The sequence below is a fragment of the Chelonia mydas genome, chromosome 13 (genome assembly GCF_015237465.2).
Source record: "Chelonia mydas isolate rCheMyd1 chromosome 13, rCheMyd1.pri.v2, whole genome shotgun sequence".
NCBI lineage: Eukaryota > Metazoa > Chordata > Testudines > Cheloniidae > Chelonia > Chelonia mydas.
The window spans coordinates 20,365,726-20,380,906 of NC_051253.2; the positions used below are offsets into that span (position 1 = coordinate 20,365,726).

A 15,181-nucleotide genomic window follows, 5' to 3' on the forward strand; every position below is an offset into this window, starting at 1 on the left:
CTTACCACGCCAATTGAATTGAATTGCAATGTAAAGTCTTAGCGCCACCTGCTGGCCTCTTCTCATATGTTTAATGTTGAAAGGGATTAGAAAATTGAGGAAATGCAAGTGCCCGTTTTCTATGGAGATTGTCACTGTTTTAAAAGCCTCTGCAAATGTTTATGTAAAACAAAAACAATGGAAGTGGGTCTGCACTCATAAGCAACCTACAGTAACAAACTTCTGCTTTCCCTTGATGCCAATAGCATGGGCTAGGCAGCTGTGACCACTGTTTATCATGCTGACCAGTACTGTTGCATTGTTTCCTTGGGCTCACCCTGTTTATCACATCCACCTGTTGTCTCTTGTCTTAAACTTAGATTCTAAACTCTTTGGGCAGGGACCACTTCTTTGTACAGCGCCTAGCACAAAGGGGCCCTGATCCATGGCTGGGGTCCCCAGGAGCTAACTCAATACAAACACAAACAAATAATAATTAATAATAAACTAGTGTGTGCAGCCCAGCCCTTATAAGCAACTCTACAATAACAAATTGTTTATGTATTTATTTGTTAAAAATGATTCTTTAGCACCCCAAGTTTTATACACAATCATTCATAATGATTCATAATTCATATATTCATAACTCAGTGATTTCTCAGGGTCTAGGTGATTTTCCTGGAGACCTGTGGGTTAGGTCCCAATCCTGAAAAAACTTATGCACATGCTTAACTTTATGCACTGTAAGTAGTTCCATTAACTTAATTGAAGTAAATGAGGTTAAGCACATGTGCTTAAAGTCTTCGCAGGATCAAGGCCTTAGCTGTTATCACAGAAATAAATCTTCCCGTGCTAAACCTGCCCACAGTTGTTTCCATCACCCTAACCTGTGTGTGTTGGGGGATTACACACCATTTTGCATATCTAGGGCCTGCTTCTGCATCTGCTCTTGCTTACATTAGGCTCTATTGATGTGAGTGGGGGTCACTTTCCAGTTACACTGGTGGAAATGAGAGCAGAATCTAACCTTTGCCCACACGAGCTCTTTCCTGCCCACTTTGATGACATCACTTGATGGTCTGGGAGTGTCACAGGTCAGCCTCTGTGACATCACATTGCTGTATGTTTCACTTGTTACTATAACCACATTAACCCTGCCTGTGACCAGTGTCAAGGCCTTCTGGAAGTTGAAGATGGACACAGGATTGTGTCGTTTTCTATTCCCTCCTGGATCTGTGGATTAGGGAAAATGAAAGTTCTTCGGGCCAAGGATGTCCCAGGAAATGCCCTTCCTCCTGACCCAGACTGAAGAACCCTCCGTGAATGGAGATCATAAAAATGACCTTCTGCTAGGACTGTTCGTTTAGGAGAAGGAACTCATTTGCTGGTAAACTATTGAGCTCCTCTTTGGGTTTCATTTAAAGGTAGCATAATGAGCTAAATCCATCCCTGAAATAATGCCACTGACTTTAGTGGAGTTACAAAGTTACAACGGGGATTAAAGTGACCTATTATAGTGAGTAGATGTTCAAGTGATTGTACAAAAGAGGCAAAATCAAATTCCTTGTCCACATGCAAGTATCCTCAATAACCAGAGTGTCCATTGCAGCCCACTCTTCAGAGATCTGCATTGCTGTGAATGCAAGTGAGGTGGAAACTACAGCTTTGGCCACCTTTGGCAAACTCAATCCAATCGGCTCCAACTTTGACACATGCCAGAGACACATTTCGTGTCTGAAGGATGCAGATTATTCCCTTTATTTGTAGAATTATGGATCAGTGCATCACTCAGCTGATCTTTCTCTTGAAACCTCATTTCAGTCTCTGCCCAGCTCAGAACATCTGCAAGCCCTGAAAGGAAAACAAACATCAGTGCTGTTTCTCTAGAGAGAAGTATCATCGAGTGCAGTGATTGGGGCTTCTCGAGGCTGAAACACCAACCCACAGCAAGAGGGTAGCTGTTTATCTGCCTTGGAATCTGCATGCTTCATGCTGGGACTGAGCTAATGTGGCTGATAATTATATACGTCATAATCCTATTAGTGTCGATGGGAATGATGGGACTTCATCAAAGGGGGGAAGGTCCTGTTAATGAGTGGTGACCTCCTCCATGGGGAAGGAATGTATTATGTTAGGCGCGATGTGTTACCCACAATCAAGGAGAACAGACTTCGAATGTGAGCCCTTCATGGCAGGGATTGTCTTTACTAGACTGGCAAAGTGCCCTGTGTATGTACGGTTCATAGAATCATAGAATATCAGGGTTGGAAGGGACTTCAGGAGGTCATCTAGTCCAACCCCTTGCTCAGAGCAGGACCAATCACCAACTAAATCATCCCAGCCAGGGATTTGTCAAGCCTGACCTTAAAAACCTCTCCGTTTTTTTTTCTTCCACCACCTCCCTAGGTAACGCATTCCAGTGTTTCACCACCCTCCTAGTGAAAAAGTTTTTCCTAATATCCAACCTAAACCTCCCCCATGCAACTTGAGACCATTACTCTTTGTTTTGTCATCTGGTACCACTGAGAACAGTCTAGATCCATCCTCTTTGGAACCCCTTTCAGGTAGTTGAAAGCAGCTATCAAAAAGTTGAAAGCAGTTATCATATATAATGAATACTCAGTTAAGAATAGGCCCAACTGGTGACCTGGATCAGGCACTGCTGTTATTGGGAATAACCTCATCAAAGAATTCATGGAGACACCTACAAGCTCTGCACTGGATTAACCCAATTTGTCCTGCCCCGTCTGTGCTGAGTGGCTGAGACAAAAGTGTCTAGCTATGGAAGGAAAACAGGAAAGTATTACAAGTGGCTTCGGGGCACAGGCTCTTGCTTGTATTGCTAGCATGGCTGGGTTCAAATCCCTCTGGCACCATGGCTGGGGGAGTGAAAATTCTAGGTGCTTCAATACTGTGGTGAGGAGTGGGGTATAAGAACCTATAGAAGAGGGGGCCCTGCATGCTAGTCCCCCTGCCGCTTGTTTTGCTGCTACATAGATGTTTCCAGGTTAGGTCCCTCATTCAATCTCCAGCTTCCCAGGGCCAGCAAGGACTAGGAATTGTGGCAGTGCCAAGGCAGCAAGGTGGGGGTGGGAAGCACCTCTGGCCATTGACAGGGTTTAGAAGGATCCAGCCTGGCTAGGGGAGAGAAAGTCGCAGTGACTCAATGTCTAGGAGAGAAAATTACAGGGGGATGCCAGAGATTTTCTCTTCAGTCGAAAGCCAGAGCCAGGAAGCTTACAGGGAGCAGACACTGTCACTCCTGGTACTGGATGGTGAGAGTGTGCTCCAGAGTCTCGCCACAGGACCGAGTGCAGCAGGGTTTGATCCATCGCTGGGTCGCAGGTCTACAGAGCACTTTGGGAGCTGGTACGTGGAGCCGCTTGGGCAGGCCTTCGAACCAGCACTTCTCATGTAGATCAGGAGGCTGGGTTTTCAAGGGCAGCTCAAGGTTACTCTGCACAGCTGCAGCATCTGTATCCATGTCCTCAGGATCGGTGACAGGATTAGCACCAGCATCTGTTTGAGGCTTGTCTGGGTCCTTGGAGGAGACACTTGTCCTAAAACGAAATCCAAAACAAAACACGATTGTTTTCCATTCCAGTCATCTGCAGATTCCAAAACAGCTTGTAAAACAGTCCTCTTAACCCAGCTCTCCTGGAACTGGCCACAGAGACAAGCCTTTTGACTGAGCATGCAGCCCACAGGGAATGGTAACGATCATTCTGGCAATAAGGTGCAGGAGTGAGAGAAGCCAAAAGGAAACATGCAGGGGCCATTCACACAAGACACCCCCCTCCCCAATACAAAAAGGAGGAGGAACAGTCTGAGTGGCTCAGAGACAGAGGGCAGGGTGCAAGCATTGAAAAGGAGTTACTGCAAAGAAAGAAGGATGTGGTCCTGCTAGATGGCTGGAGTGAGGGACCTGGCTACTTTGGTGTGTTGCCTCTCACGTGCCCAGACAAAGGGTTGAGGTGGGAACAATGACGTGAGTGAAAGGAAAACAATGTTTTAGAGATGATCACGATGATCCGGGCTGTGACTGCCCTCACGTACCTCCATTATTTCAAACACGTGGCATTTTCATCATGCTTTCTGTGTTCAGAGCAATGGACAGAAATTAACTAATTAATCTGGCTCACAGCACCCCATGAGTCCGGGAGAGAACTCATATGATCTTCCTTTGACAGACAGGGATACTGAGACAGAGAGCTGAAATGACTAGACAATTGAATTGTAGGACTGGAAGGGACCTCGGGAGGTCATCTAGTCAGTCTCTGCACTCATGGCAGGACTAAGTATTATCTAGACCAGAGGTTCTCAACCTTTTTCTTTCGGAGGCCCCCCTCAGCACGCTATAAAACCTCCACGGCCCATCTGTTGCTCAACTACTGATTTTCTGCCTATAAAAGCCAGGGCCAGCGTTAGGGAGCAGCAAACAGGGAAATTGCTTGTGGCCCCATACCACAGGTAGCCCCATGAAGCTAAGATGCTCAGGCTTTGGCTTCAGCCCCAGGTGGTGGGGCTCAGGGCCTCAGGCTTTACCCCATGCAGTGGGGCTTCCACTTTCTGCCCTGGGCCCCAGTGGCCCTGCTTGACGGACCCCCTGAAACCTGCTCGCAGCCCCCCAGGGGACCCCAGATCCCTGGTTGAGAACCACTGATTTAGACCATCCCTGACAGGTGTTTGTCTAATCTGCTCTTATAAATCTCCAATGATGGAGATTCCGCAACCTCTCTAGGCAATTTATTCCAGTGCTTAACCACCCTGACAATTAGGAAGTTTTTCCTAATGTCCAACCTAAACCACCCTTGCTGCAATTTAAGCCCATTGCTTCTTGTCCTATCCTCAGAGGTGAAGGAGAACAATTTTTCTCCCTCCTCCTTGTAACAACCTTTTAACAACTTGAAAACGGTTACCATGTCCCCTCTCAGTCTTCTCTTCTCCAAACTAAATAAACCCAATTTTTTCAATCTTCCCTCAGAGGTCATGTTTTCTAGACCTTTAATCCTTTTTGTTGCTCTTCTCTGGATTTTCTCCAATTTGTCCACATCTTTCCTGACATGTGGCACCCAGAACTGGACACAATACTCCAGCTGAGGCCTAATCAGCATGAAGTAGAGCAGAAGAATTAATTTTTGGGTCTTGCTTACAACACCTGCTAATACATCCCAGAATGAAATTTAGTTTTTTTGAAACATAGTTACACTGTTGACTCATATTTAGCTTGGGATCCACTATGATCCCCAGATCCCATTCCACAGTACTCCTTCCTAGGCAGTCATTTGCCATTTTGTATACTGATTGTTTCTTCCTATGTGGAGTACTTTGCATTTGTCCCTATTGAATTTCATCCTATTTACTTCAGACTATTTCTCCTGTTTGTCCAGATCATTCTGTTTCGGAATGCCTGATTTAGAAGGGGAAATAGCCCAAGGCCACCCCCTGAGTCAGTGGCAGAGCCAGGATTAGAACTTGGGACAGTCTGACTCCCAGCCTCTTCCCGACTGTCATCTCATCCTGCTTCAACAATTGTACCTCCCTTGTCCACCACCCAGCTCTCCAGACTCCAGCCTGTGCAGGATGGGCTGCTGCTGCTGCTGCCCTTGCCAAGCATACAAAGTACAAGCGCATCTCTCCCACCTCCAGGCAGCTCTCTTGCCTTAGGGTCGTTACAGGATACAGCTCAAAATTGCGTTCTTTGATTTGAAATTCCTCTGTTCCACTTCTGTAGGTCATATCTCCTCTAGTACCTTCGCTGATCACTCCAGCCCTCCGGCACTAGCCTCTTGGAGAAATCTGGGCATGACACCACTTCCCCCTTTTTAAATCAGGCATTTGGCAGCAGAAATCACAATGTCTGTGGCCCCATGGAATCATGGCTGAGAGGTGGCCTAAAATATTCTGAATGAGCTAATTTCACCATCTGCCACCTTTCACTTCCCCCATGCCCCCAGTCACACTTCCTGGCCCAGCCTGCAAAGACTCTCCATCTCACAATGTACTCTCACAAAGCTCACCATCATGTAACCATCCTCAGGTTCATGTATCGTGCCCATTAGACGGAGTCACAGGGACACAAAGAGCCTGGGATTCCGTTATACAGTGACTCACCCAGAGGGGGCAGCAGTGAGGGTGGGAGGCTCCTGGAATGCCAGTGACTTCCAGTAGCTGACAGCTAATGCACGTAGCCGGAGGATCCTGTGATCAGCGTTCTTCAGCAGCTTCAGCAGTGACAGCTTCTTGAGTATCTGCCAGATTGGGTACAATGGGAATGAAAGGCTGAAATACTTTATTGCCTTCCCTGATCTCATGAGGTTGTCACAGCCAGAGAAGGAAGCAGAAGCTACAAGCCAGTCACATCCTTTCCAGCCCCTTGGGCCAGCCTGTCAGACAGATCCCCAGTTGTGCATCCCTTCTGGGCCCTTGGCCCATAGAAGAAAGAGATGCTGAGATGTTGACGTGCACACCATTGCCCTCCCTTTAAATTCCAGCCAAGAACCAGGGAGAGTTTGAGACGAACAAACACACAAGTACTGGAAGACTCCATGCACTACAGCTCGGCCTGCAGAGGGGTAGGGAACAAGGTGCCTGACATGCACAGACCCCACACTACTGTCCAGTTTTACAGTGTCCACTGCCTCGTAGTGAGGGCGACACCTATCTACCAGGGGCTGGTACATGTAAAAAAAACAGGGTGGGTCCTTACTGTCTTTAGATGGTTCTTCTCTTGTTCCATGTCGCTCAGCTGACATGTTCCAGTCTCCCCATCTTCAGTCTGTGAAAGGGAAAGACCAGGCACACTTGAGGCAATAGATTTAAAACTAGAGTGGACAAAGCACTAGCAAATGCATTGTAGGGGACAATCCTGCCCTGTCCTCTGGGGGACCAGGGTCTAGATGGGACCTGATAGGTCTTTTTCTTATCTCTAATGTCTCTGAGCCTATGAGTCAGTGCCACATTTAAAAGGCCACTGCTGGATAACCCTAGTATGTGTTCAGCATCGCTTTCGACGTCTTTAAATCCATGGCCTTGCTGGGACTTTCCCCACTGGATGTGTTTGTTATTGCTTTAGTGGTTGAGCCCCACCAAGGTGCTCCGCATTATACAGAACACGTAGGAAAACCAGGTCCCAGCCCCAAAGGCCTCACAGTCTATATCATTCTAGTCTAAGGGCAAATTCTCTCTCCCCCCAACCAATTCAGTCCCTTTGCCAGTTTCAGAGGTTCAGGGAGGAGGATCACTACAACTCATCACAGGGTCTGAAGAAGGACTGACTGTACCTGGTGAATGAGGGCTTTCTTCTTCCCTGGGGCCTTCATTGTCATTCAGGGATCGTTCTGTAAGGGCTTTGATGAGAGGTTCTGTGGCAGACAGGCAAGATAGCTGAGAGGTACCTGGGAGCTCCCTCTCTCTGAAATGCCACTGGTCCTCCCTAGGGTCTGAGGTCTTGAGGTGATGTCAATTCAGACAGAGGCTGTGACCTCATTTATCTGTGACACCAGAAACCACATGTCAATATTGAGGGTGACAGGGCCTGCTGGGGAGTTGCAGATGGGGTGGGGGGTAATGCACACTGTGGGAAGAATAAAGAGAAGGATGTAACATCAGTAGTGAGGGATTCTATCTTCCCGAGATAGGAGAGTTTCCAATTTAACATAGGAAACCAAGAAATGGAACAGCACAGCAAACGTTCAGGGAAGGGGACTGGCAGTCAGGACTCCTGGGGTCCACTCCCAATCTACCATCAGCTCACTGTGTGACCTTGAGAAAGTCAGTCTGTGCCTTCGTTTCCTCACCCATAAAATGAGAATAGTCCTGAAGCTTTGTTAATTAATGTTTATAAAGCCGCTGAGATCCTGAGATGAAAGGGATTGTAGCAGTGCAAATTTAATTATTATTAAGAATAAATAAATAAATAACTATCAGGAGGTCTCATGATTCCTGGCACAATACCTGGGGCTCTGGATATTGCCGTAGAGAGCTGCTCTGGATATTGCTGCGGAGAGCTGTCCTTCTCATGGTGAGAAAAGTTGGGGAAATGTGAAAGGAACCGGCTTTGGATTTATTACATACAGAATGTTTCTGGTGTCCTCTCTCCTGAGCCAGTATTTGTGATACTAATAATTCATAATAAAGACGAATAGGTTTGAGGGAAGGGAAGTAAAAGTGTGTATAACAGAGCAATCTGCCCCTTTAATAGTCTAGGGGGGCAGGGAAAAAAGAGTACAAACCCTGTCCCAGAGAGAAGACCAGCAGGCAGGTGCTGGGAAGCAGTTGACACAGCTGATCAGCATCTCATGATTGGCCCACACTCTCAGCGGGACAACATAAAGGAGAACTCAACCCATGAAGAAGGGGGTGGCTAGGACTGATGTTTTCTTTAGTAACCAGAGCTGGCTGGTTGGCCCTGAGGAGCCTTCAGGGGTTGGAAAGGATCCTCCCTGGTAGCTACTGAAGCTCAGAGGACCCCAGTCTGAATGCTGTCTAGGCTGATGTTTGTATTATTTTTTGCACACCTTTCCCCTCCCCCCTTACTTTCTTTGTGAAGGTGATATAAACAGGGCTCTGAAGAAAGAAGCAGCAAACTAACCTGGGTGTGTGATTGTTTCTCCTCAGCTGGTGACTAGGGCCACAACGTAGAGTGGGTCTAAAGTGAGAGTCAAGTTCACAGACCTGAGCGTTGTGACTTACAGGCCTACTCCCAGCAGACTGGGGCATTCTGAGCTTCCAGAGCTCCTGGCCTGATTTCTTCGTGTCTATAGAGCAGTGATACTCACTCCTCAGTTGTTCAGGAGTCAAATTACCCAAAAGAGCCACAGGAGTGTGAATTCATTGCTTCATTTACTATAGTTCTATTTGTATTAAACAATATGATGGGAAATAGTGTGTGTATATATTCACCAGAGCAAATAAGCTAATAACTTAGTGCAAGTTGATAACTTAATTGGCTAATAACATAATAGAAGCATCCTGACTGGTTAATAACAGAGTGTTTTAATATCATGTCCTGCAAAGAGCCACAGGAGACTCATTAAAGAGCCACTTGGTCTCGTGAGCCACAGTCTGAGTATCACTGATCTAGAGTGTAGATGACTCCAGCTGTGATGTTGTGACTTGCTGACTGTAACCAGCACCAGCTACCTGGAGTGATCTGACACAGGGAGCTCCAAGTCCAGTAGAGACTGGCGAGGAACTGCCCTACAGACCTCTTTCTACAGCTCCTGTGTAAGCACACCTGGAATATCATGTCCAGTTCTGGGCTGCTCACTACTTGATAGAAGGGCATTTAGGGGCTGGAGGGGCTGATTTCTGGGAGAGGTAAGAAGAGCTAAACAAACTGTGGGATGATTCAGTGTCATACACAGGGGTGCACCTGAGATGAGTGGGATGAAATTCAGAAAAGGACAGTGTAGTCTGAATACCCGAGGCAAGCTTCCTGTCAAGGGGAATGATTAGAGCAGCAGTTCTCAGCCCCTGTGAAGCTACATTGCTCAGGCTTTGGCTGCAGCCCCAGGTGGCGGGGCTCAGGGCCCCGGACTTCAGCCCCATGCGGTGGGGCTTCAGCTTTCTGCCCTGGGCCCCAGCAAGTCTAATGCTGGCCCTGCTTGGTGACCCCCCCTGAAACCTGCTCATGGCCCCCCCAGATCCCTGGTTGAGAACCACTGGATTAGAACAGCTACCAGAGCAAAGGCTGTGAGTCTCATCACTTGGGGCATTTAACAATGGACTAACAAATCTACTGGCAGAGAACAATCTTGCACCTTTCCCCACCCCAGGAGAGAGTAGAGAGAATAGGCCTTCTCCATCTCCAGTTTCTACAAATATCAAATCGGTGCCCAGAAAGCAGGCAGGTGAAATCAAGCCTGGGATGCAAAGAACATGAGGGAAAGGAGGGAAACCTGCCAAAGAGAGAGAGAGAACACAAGGCAGGAAAGCTGAAACTGCATGTGCCTTTCAGTAGATTGATCTCCAAGAGAGTGGAGCTGCCCCAATGGGGCTGGAAACACAGAGCCCGTGATTAAATATACAGTACAAGGAGAGTGCTAGCTTCTCCTTTTAATACCAGGATGGCTAGCTGAACAAAGATTGTTACTATTGCTACTGTCCCTGTTACTCCTGGGGATGGTGGACCTGTGTGTGCGAGTGTGTGTGCCTGCAATGCTGCTGGGTTGAAGGCACTGTTGTATGTGGACATGGGTGTGAGTGTGTATTGACCTGTGTATGTATATGCATGTGTTTTAAAATGGGTATCTATATCCAGCAATGCATCTGCATCCATGTCAGCGTATTAGTAGCATGTCTCTGTGTGTAAAACACTGCTGTATTCAAAAGTGCTTTACCAGTGTGTGTATGTATCCCATGTGTGTATGTTTGTGTGTGCATGCAGGCACATGTACCTGTGTATGCATCTAGCAATGCTGCTCTGTTTGAAACTGCTGCTGGTATTTTCCTGTTCGAAGCTCTCCCTCTTTTCTCCCAACTCTCTCTGCCTCCGCCCTCCTTTCAGTGGGGTCAAAGTGTATGATCGATTAATCAGTACGGCATAGAAGAGACAGGCGCTGCAGCACAAAGGCTGAATTCTGCAGGTTTGGGGTGGAGGGGGACCCGGTTCTGCTTTAGATATGTCCTTTCAAGATAAACAAATCAGCAGCTCTGATCTCATCTGTGAAAGTTGCCTTGCTAACATGCTGCGTAAAGCTCGGAGGTGTTGGCACTGGGTCCCTGCACCTCAGGCCATGGGGCACTGTCCTGTTCGGTAGATGGGCAGTCAAGAAGGGATTGAAGTTCCTGCTTTGTTCGTGGGATCTCTGGATCAACCACTTCGAGAATTTGTGGAGCATTTTCTGATGCTTTTAACAATAGCTGGGGCAAAGGAAGGACAAATGCTCGCAGTGCAGACTCCACAGCTGAGTGGAACTAGCTGATGAGGAGGGTTATGAAGGAATCAAGGGGTCCCCCACCATCCATTTGGGAATCTGGCTCTGAGTTTCCTCTCCTTAGTGATTATGATAGTGTCCAGGGGACCATGTCTGGTGTCTGACTGTTCTTGAAAGTGATGTGGGCAGAGCACTGTAAAGCAGGTATGTACAAAGGCACAGCGGTGATGAACTCTCATGCTTCACAGTGTAGAGGGATTGGTTGGCAAGGGGTAGGGGGAAATCCCTATCAGTCCTGATATGCAGCATTGCAGAGTTGGTCAGGGACATCGAGTATACAGGCAGGATAGTGGACTAAATAGACCACCAGTGGCTGGCTCACAGACCGTCCTCTCTGCGTTTCAGTTCTTTGAATGTTTAAAATGAAGGGATTAGTGTACCCAGGGCAAGGACTGTCTTTTTGTTCTGTGTTTGTACAGCAGCTGGAACAATGGGCTCCTGGTCCATGACAAAGGCTGCAGGTGCTACAGTAATAATGTGTTTAACTGAGATGGACTAGGTGGCTCAGGGATTGAGGAAGGCAGCCCTTTTTATATAGACCATCAGTTCCTCACTAGCCCTGAGAAGTCACTGCCATCTGGTGGTTGATGATGGCCCCTGAGTGAAGGGACTTGGTGGCTCTGGGCAGCTGCCTACATCACAAAATCCATCCTCCCCTATGGCATAGGCTGGTGCTCTCAGCAGAGGAGAGGCTAAGGTGTGAAGGGGCCATGGACACAGAACTCATTTCTTATCCCTGTGGGCCATTCATGCAGAACAAAGATTACACCCATCCCCGGGTAACTGGTGCTGAATTCACACTTTAAAAATGTGAACTGAATGTTCATGCTGATGTGAAAACAGGGGGGAAATAAAAGCTCCTGAATGTCAGGGCTCTGGCTAGTCATTAGCCTTGATTTATTTGTTTAACATCAACAATGAGCTTAGCATTGTACCAACACCCTAATATAAAGACAGTCCCTGCCCCAAGCCTAAAAGACACACACAAGATGGGAAATCTAGCAGTAAGGAAGACTTATAATTGGGGGTGGAGGGCATTTTCAGATGTATCCAAGTGACTTAGGAGTACAGTTAGACCAGACAGAATGGCCTCTGGTTTGAGGGATGTGGGCTATGGCCAGGTGATGGTGGGGAAAACCTGACAAGTAGAGCAGGTAAGAAGAACCTGGCTGGAACAGTTTTCCAGCTGAAAATGCAATTCCATCAAAAATGAAACGCTTCATGAAATTGTATTGATTTTGCTGAAATTTCATTTAGGAAAATAAAATGGGTGGGGGAAGGAGAGGGAAATAGTTCAGATAGTGTTGAAACACTCCCACTTCAACATTTTCAGAATGAAACATTTTGATTTTTCTTTTTGAAATAACCTTTCCTTTTTATTTTTTAATTTGTTTTATATTCTATATTAGAATTATTGTCATACTATAAAATAAAGTCAAAATGAAACATTTTGATTTGAAATGAAACTGTTTTGGAATTCTCTTTTGCAGAAGATTTCAGATTTTGTTCAGAAAAAAAAAATTAGAAATCTCAAAATCCTCCATGAAACGGAATTTCTGTTCTCTGCAGAGCTCTACTGACAAGTCAAAGTGTCCTTTGCTCTGGTGGCCGTATTGCTTATTGTTTGGACCCCAAATAAAGCAGCTTGTCAGAGTCATAGAAAACAAAGTTCTCACGAGGGTAAAAACATTTCCCTTTCTCCACTTCACACCCACCAGGGGGCAGATGTTAACTGTGGAGTGCGAGGTGGCTCCTTGGCGGAGATGCATGGGACAGCATTTCAGGGGCAGTTGAGATGCCTAGTTCAACAACTTTCTGTTAGCTGAGCCCCAAGTCCCAAAACATCTACGCTTTAGGCACATTTTGCTGCCAGCAGAAGAGCGCGGGGGGGGGGGGGGGAGACAATAAAGATGCTACTTCCTGCTATGAGCCTCCTCCTCAGTTCTGGCAAACACTAACTAGGCCAGTGATGTATCTGTGCAGTGATTTTCACCTGCCCCAAGACAGGAGCTACCTGCTCTGAAACTTTAGCAGGTGACTTGCATGGGGGTTTGAACAGGTCAGAGTGGTGCATCCATCTAGTGAAGCAGCACAAACAGGAGACAGCCTAATTTACCCCATTGTATAACCTCCCATCACATCACTGACATTGCCTCAGAAGCCGCATTAATGGACCTGGAATCATCCACCATTTCCAGCCCTGCCATTGTCTCTGTGCTTCTCCTCCAAGCTTCCTAGCTCCACGTGAGACACGTTCACTTCACAGCAGCCATATTTCTTCAATAGATGGGAACTTTTCAGGCTCCCATCTATCCTGGACCAAAATCTCCCTTTTAAGGGACCTGCAAGATTGCAGGGATCAGAGATGGCATTTCAGCCTGGATGGGCTGCACTCTGGCTCAGCTGTAATTTGTTAGGAAAGAAACCCTGGACGTCCATGGCAAAAAGCCAATTTCCATCTTTACTCCTGCAACTTACTGAACAAATCAAGCCACATCTCATGTACAGCCTCTTACACATGGTGCTTGCAAAGAATAAGATCTATTTTCACTGCTTTATGATTCAGTGCCTGGCTGGGGCTTGTTCACCTTTCACTTGGCAGCTGATTTATTCCATAATCCTCCCACCCTGTCCCAGTGGTCAGGGACCTGAGTAACCTCCTGTTTTCTGCAAACCTATAATAGAAGAAAGAAACCTGAGCAGGAAATGCAGGAGGAACAAGTCACGTTGCATTTTATTCTGATGATCAGAGTGCTCAGATTACCAGCTTGCCTCAGGAGCTCTGGCAGGAACTGAACTTTGTGCCATGGTGATGGAAGAGCCATTTTCCCCCTAGGTTTGCAATGAGGGCTCGCAGCTGACCTGTGACTATGATATCATCTTAGTAATTTTGGGCACTAGTTACTGTGATGACCTGGAGAGAGACAGTTCAATTCAAGGAGATCTGATTGGCCCCGCAAGTGATGCTGGTGTAAAGAAAAGAGCCAGGCCCTTCAGGTACCTGTCAGAGAGAAGTAGGATTCCACCTGAGCAGGGCTACATGCTGTTGGCCCCTTGTGTCCATTCCTGATGGATTGCTGTGTAGTGCGATTCCACCTCTGCCTCTCTCCTTTCTCCCCAGGCCAGGCATTCATGGCCAAGAGCAGAGGGGACCAAGCTGGAACTTGCAGGGCTGGTTTACGTTAACTTAATTTGAGTAAAACTGATACTCAACAGGCAGTGGGGCTCTATGATAAAATGCCAGGATGCTTCAATGTATGCTACATGCAGGGGGCGATGTTGCTTAATTCTAAGAATTAAGATACTTTTTGCCATGGAAACAGTAAAGAGTGAGACAGCAGAGCAGTGCATGTTTGTTGTGTTGTTATTTATTATTTGCCAGATTATGCCTCTCGTATTCCCACTGAGTAGTATCTTAGTCTTCAATTAGCTCTAATGAAAATCAACAGGACTACTCAGACTAAGGGACTACTCACTGTGAATCAGGGTGGCAGAGTCTGGCCTTATATCTCACGTTAGTGACTGGTGCCAATTTAGAAAAAGAGCTGTGCTATAGCAGAGATCTGGGCTGAGGCCCTGGCCCTGGCCTCTAGCTCTCATAGCTGAGAGTGTATATCAGGGAGATCAGAAAGGAAGGTGTGGGACAGGAATTTGAGGAAGTGATGCTACTGGCTAAAACCCCTCATAATACTGATGGGGCAGTGCAAGAGGTTTTTGTACATTACCAATATACCTCAATCCAGATCTGCAGTGGCCCTCTTATTCTAACCTTGAGCCGCTCACAAACACTCTACTGGGACCCCATAATATTGACCTGCAGTCCCTCTGCTCTTCCAGTCCTGTGCCCCTACCAATGCTCTTTAATCCTGACCCCAGGCTATGGACAGAAATAGTCGTGGAACTCTGGGGTGGGTTTTGGAAGTGGATAAATAATCATGTGGGCTAAACTGAAACCTCAGAATTAATTTAACTTGCATCAGATGGAACCAGTGGCATCAGATCTGCACAAATAAACCTCCATGCATGAGCTGTGAATCATCTCCCTCCCTCAAACCAGCCTCCTAACATAGCAGGTTAACTACCATTGGTGGCAAGGGGTTTCTGTTACAACTACCATGTCAAGGGGCCAAAGTCAGGAGGGCAGCAAAGCAACAGTGTCCAAGTCAGGAACAGCTGATGCAAACAAGTCCAACCTCTCCACTTGTCTGATAATGTGGTGATGCAAACCCTCTGAGGCAGTTGGCTGGGTGGGACTGACACTG

General features: G+C 46.9%; 3 protein-coding genes across 4 annotated transcripts in view; 2 read left to right on the forward strand and 1 right to left on the reverse strand.

Annotated features, from left to right (window-relative positions):
* SYS1 (SYS1 golgi trafficking protein) overlaps positions 1-15,181 on the forward strand; it is a 51,768-nt gene that overhangs the window by 25,582 nt on the left and 11,005 nt on the right. The gene's annotated exons all lie outside the window — the stretch shown is intronic.
* The window catches only part of DBNDD2 (dysbindin domain containing 2), a 55,841-nt gene that overhangs the window by 23,952 nt on the left and 16,708 nt on the right, over positions 1-15,181 (forward strand). The gene's annotated exons all lie outside the window — the stretch shown is intronic.
* Positions 554-8,230, reverse strand: TP53TG5 (TP53 target 5). Its single transcript, XM_043527465.1, has 6 exons — positions 7,936-8,230; positions 7,263-7,472; positions 6,689-6,757; positions 6,094-6,230; positions 3,221-3,539; positions 554-1,830 (listed from the first exon to the last, which is right to left on the reverse strand). The coding sequence occupies exons 2-5, from the start codon at positions 7,305-7,307 to the stop codon at positions 3,236-3,238; spliced, it is 555 nt and encodes a 184-aa protein (XP_043383400.1). The 5' UTR covers positions 7,308-7,472; positions 7,936-8,230; the 3' UTR covers positions 554-1,830; positions 3,221-3,235.